At 38.0% G+C, this 9,196-nt stretch overlaps 1 protein-coding gene across 15 annotated transcripts in view; it reads right to left on the bottom strand.

The window, feature by feature from the left end:
- The window catches only part of atp6v0a1b (ATPase H+ transporting V0 subunit a1b), a 30,478-nt gene extending 27,091 nt beyond the window's left edge, over nucleotides 1-3,387 (bottom strand). For 11 of the 15 annotated variants that reach the window (XM_071924712.1, XM_071924713.1, XM_071924714.1 and 8 more), the window contains exons 1-5: nucleotides 3,271-3,387; nucleotides 2,854-2,932; nucleotides 2,407-2,504; nucleotides 1,283-1,411; nucleotides 394-476 (exon numbers count right to left, since the gene is read on the bottom strand). In XM_071924712.1, coding sequence (XP_071780813.1) covers nucleotides 394-476; nucleotides 1,283-1,411; nucleotides 2,407-2,504; nucleotides 2,854-2,932; nucleotides 3,271-3,387 — 506 coding nt within the window. The remainder of the gene's footprint in view (nucleotides 1-393; nucleotides 477-1,282; nucleotides 1,412-2,406; nucleotides 2,505-2,853; nucleotides 2,933-3,270) is intronic. The other 4 variants (XM_071924707.1, XM_071924708.1, XM_071924709.1 and 1 more) reach the window with 2 other exon arrangements.
- Nucleotides 3,388-9,196: the final 5,809 nt, after the last annotated feature.

The raw sequence follows: 9,196 nt of genomic DNA on the forward strand, positions 1-9,196 counted from the left end.
AGATATATGCAAGTAAATTAAAATCAAACAGATATACGTACATAGCAAGCGTTTAGAAAACTAGAATTTAGGAGATGGATCATTGCCCATAGGGATTGGACGATATATCAAAATTCAATATAATTCGCATGCAAAAATGTGACAAGACGTATCGCGGGGCAGAAAAATGAATCGCGATATTAGCTGCATTTTGTTCTGCTGTAGTAATCACAAATGAGATAGCTTGACCATCACAATTTCACAAGCTCTCCATCCAAAGCTCTCCATCCAAATTATATTATTGTCATTTTGTAATGACATTTTTAAATTGTTGTTTACATTTCAATTGCAGTTTCAAAATGTGTACCCACATGTGCTGCAATTCATATTTAATGAATTCATATTCATATTTACCCCAGTCGGAGCGGGGCCCCGCGGCCGCCCTCGCTGCCCTCCATCAGGGCCGACGACTCCTCCAGCAGGTTGGGATCCTCCATCTGTCAAAGCCGTTAGGAAGACCATAGTTAGCCTAGTTTATTTATTAACACACATAAATGATGATGGTCTCTTGACTGAATGTTTGCCGCACTGCACTGTGCATTTTTTGCACTTTGAAATAAATAGGACCTATATCGTACATAAGCAACCTCATCCTTTGATTTTTTAATAGAGTACAGATTTTCTATTAGATCTTGCGTTTCTCTGAAATCGGCAACCACCTCCTATTATCATTTGTTAGCAATGCTAGCACAAGTCAATGGTTAGAAACCAAACCTCTTAAAATCACTTGCAAGCCATTCCATATACTTCCATAGCTGTAGTAATAGTAAGAATACATAATAGAACTTGCTCAAAGCACTTGAAGAGGATTTTGAAAGCAGTTTCATACCCCATTGACTTGCACTAGCATTGCTAACAAATGCTAACAGGAAGCTGGTGCTGATTTCTCACAGACAAAAACTCTGATGTCAAAATGTTTTGAATATTATAATAGTGGACATGGTTAGTGATAGATAGGATAGGCCTCTAAAATCACTGAACCTCCCCTTTAAATAAGGACGGGCAGAGCACCGTCTCTCCAAAACTCCAATTGTTATAATATTATCTCTCAATCTTAACTAGGCTGAATCTTCTATAACTTCCCTTTTCCCCTGGAGAAGCATCTACACTGCACTGGAAATCAGACAAAATGACTTGAGGTATTGGGGGCTAGAGAGAGCAGCAGAGGGATATGGAGAGAGTAGATCAGTGTGGTTGAAATGAGATATTTCTGAGAACACACATTCAGGTGAAATCAGTGCACCTCATCAAAGAACTGCTGCGTGCGACGCAGGATGTGCTTGAGCTCCGTCAGCTCCAGGAAGTTCTTCTTCAGGGCTTCCTGGTTGGTGTTGATCTCCTTCAGCTCGTTCTCCAGCTTCTCGAAGGTGGCCTGCAGGAAAAAATCGGTAATGTATATAAATTACTACATTGCAAGTCAGGGATTTTAATGAACAATCCAGATGGCATGTACAGTATGTAATGCTTTATTACTCCCATAAATTACTGATGGGGTGTATTATTCCCATCAGATTCCAGAATACGTCTACCACACAAAGTATTAGCATCAGTCTGGACAGTACTAGAATGGAAAGAGGATGTGGGAGTTCACTGAAAAACAATGTAGGTCATTTGCTTGGTAACTACTTCTCCCAATCACAAATAAAGTTGATCTGCACGGAAATGAAATCACAGAATCACTGCAGTAGCAACTACATTAATAGACCATCTGGACAGGGCTTATGGCTGCAAAAACATTTTTTTCCATCTTGCATTGTCCTGTTAAATCAAAACCATCAAATCAAAATCTGCCCCCCCTTGGAAAAAGATAAGATAGTTTGGTAACACTTTACATTAAGTATTCATTAACTAATGTTAACTAATGCATTTACTAACATGAAATAAACATGAATAACAACATTAACAAAGACTAGTTTGTTAAATTCACATGAACTTGTTATACATGTTTGTTAATAATAAGCATGAACAGTGACATTAACAAAGATGAGTTCAAATTAAATGCACAATAAACTGCGTTAATTAATGTTGTTATACATGTTTGTTAATGTTAACTAATGTTTTTACTAACATGAATTAAGCATGAACAGTGACATTAACAAAGATGAGTTAATATTAAATGCACAATAAACAACTGCATTAAGTAATGTTGTTACATGTTTGTTAATGCCACTGTATTGTCTACATTGAAACCCTAACTCTTCATGTATTACTTAAACATATCACATTGAAGTCTGGTGTTTCATGCAATTAGCAATTTGCTCTCCCGACCTCCCCATGGTAATACTAACGCCATCTGGAGAGAAAAATATTTTTTCCATATTGTAGCTCTAAAATACATTCAGTAACTGTAAATGAATCATCAGTTACCTCTAGATCAATCATGTCCCTGGGGAAAGGGACTTCTGGATTTTCTCCAGTGTCCACCATTGGGATGTTAGCCTTCTTGATCTCCTTCTCCACAAACCCTATGGACCAGAGAGAATCCATTATTGAAGCCATTAGCATCAGCGTAACACTGCTGTTGGGTAAAAAACAGGTATCTGCATTTCTGTAGTCAATGTACATTTTTTAGAGATGGAGAAAACAGTGCGTATTTTCTCACTGACAGTATTTTTGAAATGATACGATGGGGTTTTAACAGGTTTCAAGGGAAAAGGGGACAAGAAAAATAAAAACATGAAAGCTGCATTTATGTGAGTGATAAAGGATCAGAAATTCAAAACTGATACACATCCCAAAGCCAGATTGAATCAGAGTAAGATGCTACACCAAGCTTTTGGCCAAGGCTGAGTGTTCATTTGTCTTATTACTTACTCAATTTCCTGTCCATCTCTTCACATCTCCTCACTTCATTGACAAACTTGCGCTGGAACACATTCACGTCCGGATTCAGCTGCGAGTGGAAAGGGAGAAAAAAATAATTATGACATGTTTATGTTTTTGGCATTTGGCTGAAGCTCAATGACTTAAACTGTAGAATAAGTTTAAATGTCTAGATCATAGCACAACAGTTAAATCAGCACACTTAAAGGTGCTCCCAAGGGTTTCAGTCTAACACTATTTAGCCAAAAAAACTGGGGTTCGTTGGCCCCGCCCATTGAGGTTTAACTCAACCAATGAGATTATTTCTACCTCTAGAGCAGCTTGCCTTGGAGAAATGTTTGTAGAACTAAAAACCCACTGTGCCTCTTTGCGTGGCATGATTTGAAAATGAAAAATGAAAATGCTTACATCTCTGAACTGGACCATGCCCAGCTCTCCCAGTTCGCTGACGCAGCAGTAGGCTGCCTCTGACTGGAGAAAGAGCTGGGCCAGGGTCATCTCCTCGCTCCTGAACAGCTCCCCCATGGTGACCTGGACACACCTCTTCAGCTGCAGAGAAATACACCACACACCTGGGACAGGAATACACAATGATTTTGTTTAGTGTTTTTTTTTTAAATTCTTTGGTTGACTTAACTTGTATTTCTTAAAACAACTATAGTAATCCTCTAATACATTTTAGAACTACTATACTGTACTGTTCTATACTGTACTGTACTGTACTATACTATAGTATACTATACTAATAATAATATATATAATATATAATATACTAATAATTATGTTTTGCATAATGCCGCCACCTATTCAGGTAGCCCAAGCCTCTCTCTCTTATGGAGAGGACGTGACGCCGAACTCCATTCAAAAATCTGTCAGTTTAATGCTTCTTTGCTTATCGGCAAAGGTACATACCTGTTAGAATATGACTAAGACGTTTCATGAATCGGTAAGGTCATTTTGTAAATTTGGCATAGAGATGGTCCACCAAACAGCAATTTTTTTTCAATAAAATTTCAACTTTTAATATTGGTTCACGCTGTTCGCTACCGCTCTCGACTGTGTATTTTGGTGGAAGAAGATCGTGAAAATAACAAGCGAACCAATCCTAAAGGTTGATATTTTATTAAAATAAGTATGGCTTGGTGGATGACATGTATGCCGAATTCAAGAGTGGCTCCTAAGAGTTTATTAAAGCTCTTTAGTCATGTTCTATCGGGTATATACCTTTTACCTATAAGCAAGGAAACATTAAACAGCGAAATTTTTTAATTTTTTAGGTAACGGCACGTAGTCTATCGCCTAACGATCGACAACACTGCAAATACAACATGCACAAAGCGATGGACAAAATATCAGGCTACTAAATCGCCATGCATGGCGAACAGCTAAATTATTTCCCTATGAAGCTGCGCTATCTGAATGCAATAAGCTGCCGAGAAACACGAAGAGGCGAGCCTCGGTGATGTCACAGCATCCTTCCTGCTGCAGTGCTGCCCTTCATCTCTCAAGGACGCCATGATGCTGGAGCCTGGCCTAGCAGCCCTAAGAGCATCTGTCATCTCCAATGACACACAATCTGCTGTCTATTTTTCAAACGCTACTCACGATATCAAATTACACAATGAAATTAAATTATATACTTTGTTCTCTAATGTAATGCCATTATGTATTATGCGAGAATCATGATAAAGCCAGAATATGATTTGACTCGGTTATTCTGTAGGCCTAGTGTAACGTTACTATTCTGTGGCAATATTTGGGAACAGGACGAATCGGCTCATATGACAAACATAACGCCATACATTTAATTCCTTTTGGTAAAAATACATCCTTTGCGATCATAAGGTACTATGAGAAACGAGCAGTTGTCATTTTCACAGCATCACGCAAAAATAACGTCAGTATTCGTACATTGACGTATGGAACACGTCCTAAAAATGACCAAATTTCAAACATTTTCAGATAGTCTAATTCTTCATCTACTTACAGTTGGGATCTGGACCTTGGCAATTTCTCCAGTCCTGTCAAACCCTCCTGTCTCAGCACCGAGGCTGGATGCTGGATGCTGTGGTCCAGGCAGCTGCGTCAAGCCACACAGAGTTAGGCAGGCTAAAACCGGAACATAGGCGATTTTAACTTCAAAATAAAAGCATAAAATATGTAACAGAAAATTTGTAATAAAAAGGCACAGCCACTGTACCTGTAAGAGTGTGTAGTACGCTCAAACAAAATATTTTGATCTATTTGCAAGCTTTATGTAAGTGGATTAAGTAGCCTATTTCTAACTGAAATGAAGTGTTAGCATTTTTCAAACCCAGATAAATTTAAATGTCTGCCATCCGTGCTCAAAATGTCAGTGCATTTCAAATGTGTTAGTTTAATAGCCACACATGTTGGTGCTCTGTATTACTTAAAAACGTTGCAACACAGGTTAGTCAATAAGGCTTTTATTTTGGAAATCCCGACCTTGTTTTTAATAGATATTATGACAGGCACACACACACACATACACACACACATACATTTAAAATATTTATTTATGTCCACAAAAATTACAAGCATACAAAGGACATAAACACTATTAATGCAATCAGATATTAGGAGTCAGTCAGTTACACACACACTCACACACTAACTGATGAACACAGAGGGCTTTTAACAAATAGGCTCAGTAGAGAACAAGAAATACAGATGAAAACAGAAATAACAAAAGCATATCACAAAAGCACAAGCACAAAACATACTTACTACAGCTTATACACGCTGTGTATAACCTGTTTTGTTGTGTGTTATTTAATCGCATCTCTGAATGGGCCGAGTCTAACAACATCATAGCAGACGAACAAAATGGGTTCAGAAAGACATGGAGTTGTCTGGATCACATTGCCACCTTAACCACAATTATAGACTCTAGGAAGAAGCTAAAGAAGCCAACTTTCTGCTCCTTCATTGATTTCTCTAAAGCTTTTGACCATATTGACCGGAACTTGCTCTGGGATAAACTGTCATTACTGGGCCTAAATGGTAACATTTTGAATTGTCTTATTGCTATGTATGAAAAGGTGAAGTGTTGTGTCCGTGTCAATGGCTGTCTTACAGACTGGTTCCCAGTTGATATTGGAGTAAAACAAGGCTGTATTTTATCCCCCATTCTGTTTTCTATGTACATAAATGATCTTTCTATGTCAATCAAAGCCTTAGGTAAGGGTGTCTGTATAGATAAGGAAAAAATATCCATCCCCTTATATGCAGATGACATCATCTTAATTTCTGAGACTGAACATAAATGTTGACAAAACAAAGGTGGTGCATTTTAGGAACCCATCAGCTCCCTTAACTTTGTTCGGATTTTCATGTGGCCCTTCACCACTAGAAGTCGTTAAGGAGTATACATATTTGGGGCTGATCCTAACAGAGTTTCTAAACTTTGACAAAACTGTTAAGCATCTGGCAATGCATGCAAATAGAGCTCTGGGTGCTATCATAGCCAAATGTAAATCTATGAGTGGCCTTCCTTTTACATGTTTTACCAAACTGTTTGAATCTCTGGTTTTACCCATTCTGACATACGCTGCTGCTGTTTGGGGTTACAGAAGCTACTCTTGTGTTAATGCTGTCTTTAACCGAGCATGCAGATTTTATTTAGGAGTTGGTAAATACACCCCAACTCCTGCCATACAGGGTGATATGGGTTGGAAAACTCTATGGCAACGCCAGTGGTCATGTATTTTTAAGAATTGGCAGAGGCTTTGTAGCATACCTGATAGTCGACTCTGTAAACGTGTGTTTCTGTGGGCTTCCCAATTGACTAATGTAAAAAATTATATGTACACTATGAGAACTTTTTTTAGCTCCATGCATATGTCCCACCTTGCCCGCACAGATAGAGTCTATTCAAGAAATGACTTAAAGAATTTGACATTGCAGTATCAGAGAGTGATGAACAGAAATGGTTTCAGTTAATAAATAAACTTAAGGGTAACAAACTGTGTACTTATTGCCTATTTAAAAGTGCTTTTGATACAGAGCCATATGTACAAAGTATCTTATCAAGGCAGCACAGAAGCGCCTTTGCTAAATTCATATGTGGAATTGCACCTTTAGCTATAGAAACTGGTAGGTACACAAACACCCCAGCCGATAGACGGTTCTGTACCGTATGTAATAATGGTTCTATTGAATCAGAAGCCCATGTACTCTTACACTGTGAACTCTATACAGACATTCGTTCTGAATTATTTTTTCAACTTTCAAACCATGTTGCAAATTTTAATGAGTACGATGATTTAAATAAATTGTGTGTAGTTTTAGCTGGTAAATATTGTATCAACGAATGTGCCAAAGCTTGCCACCTCATCCTTAACAGAAGACGTTCATTCATGAGTGTCTAAATTTTATAAAGCAATACTAAGATTGTTTTATGTTCTTTGTGTTTGTGTGTGTGTAATATGACCTCTATTTTTCGTGTGTGTGTGTGTTATGTATGTATATGTGTATCAATGTATCTGTACGAATGTATGTAATTATGTGTGTGTATATTTGTTTGTATATATATATGTATATATATATATACATACATATATTCTAGTATTTTTTTTATGTGTATTATTTTTATCCTGTGTCTCATAACTCTAAATGAGTAGTCCTCAACCTTCTTTTTTATTGGGGTACTGTGTTTGTTGCCCTGTTTGTCGTGTATGTTGAGGAGTGACACATAAATAAAAAATTATCTATCTATCTATCTATCTACTTAAATAACTGAGGGATGCATGGTTGAGATGCATACAATATGGTGAAATATATTTAGACTATGTAGCCCCCCCCCAAAAAAAAACTCTGATTATAATAATTAAGATAAGATAGCACTTTATTACTCCCCTTGGGGAAAATCAGGATAATTATCATGCACTCACAATATGCTTATAATACCCCTTGTAATTTATCATGAGCAGCACCTCAAGCAAAGTGTTAGCGAGAAACCCTTCTGAAACGTCCTGAGAATAAGGTCTACCAGATGTGCTGGAATTGCCCACAACTGGCCAAGTGTTGAGTCAGTACTAACAAGATCCTCTAGAAATTTTCCTCTTACAAACAGGCTCAGTGGAGTTTCACCCCTTCACAGTTCCACATGGTGTGAGGGTTTAAACCAGGACACTGGCCTGCTGCCAGTGAGCAATTTTGGAAGCATGGAACTCCCATAATGTACATAAATTACTGCCGGAGGCTTCTACGAGAAACAGCTTTTCAAAGATAGCTTTCTCCCTCATTCTGAGGTGCCATGTGCTTTTCATAACTCCTGTACATTAGGATAGTTTTCAAAGTATTTCCTTGGAAGAGAAGAGAGTGCCACATGAAATGAAATATCAAAGTAATGACTGGAAGGCGCTCTTTGGTAATGGGGTTTTCCATGGATTCCAAAGAAGAGGACTACTGTTCAAAGCATTGTCCCAAAATTATTATTCCGTTGCTGCTGTTGGACCTTGATTCTGAGGTGTTAGTACCTAAAAAGATGGTGTGGATGATTGGAATTAGTAAAACAATCCATTTGCTCTGTGTGCTTTCTGAATCAACCCCATGACTCCAGCAGTTGATTGGATGAAGTGACTATCCATCAACACAGAGACTATTTAAAGCAGCCATGGTGCCGTCTTGCTTTCATTATTGTCTACAAGTAGAAGTCTATCTAAAAATATAAAAACTAGTCATTTTGTTGATCTTTGGTATATTTTCCCCCACCACTGCAAACACTTTAAGGGATTTCAACCTGTGTATATAATGGTCCTCAAACTTCTACACATTGAAGGTGTTGAAGGGTTTAGTACAGAGCTCTGCAGATGGATCCTTTAGAAACTCCATAAGCATTATTTTTACATTTGAAAAGACTGTTTATTGCCTATGTTGGTCTTAAAAAGGACTCGATTTGCTCTGGTCTTGGTCTTGACTTGGTCTTGACCCCCTTTGGACCTGGTCTGAACTTGGTCTTGGACTTGACTTGGACTTGACTAAGGTGATCTTAACTACAGCTGTGCTTCCACTTATAAAATGGCTATCAAAATGAGATGTGGATACTTGACTATTGTGTAAATTACACACTGCTGGAAGATTTTTTTGTTGACATACCTGCTTCATCAGATAGAGTCTAGTAGATGACACATAACAAAGGTCATAGCTTGGATTTGATGTCATGAGCATTTAGTACGCACCTTGGCCTGTTGGGGCAACTCACAGTCTTGTGGGACAATGTTCTGCCCTGAGTTAATGTCTTAGGCGGAAATTATACCCTTAAGGGCAATTTAGGAAAATAATTCTCAGAAAAACCATAACTGCAGCTGAT

Source organism: Centroberyx gerrardi, chromosome 20, assembly GCF_048128805.1.
Source record: "Centroberyx gerrardi isolate f3 chromosome 20, fCenGer3.hap1.cur.20231027, whole genome shotgun sequence".
Taxonomy (NCBI): Eukaryota; Metazoa; Chordata; class Actinopteri; order Beryciformes; family Berycidae; genus Centroberyx; species Centroberyx gerrardi.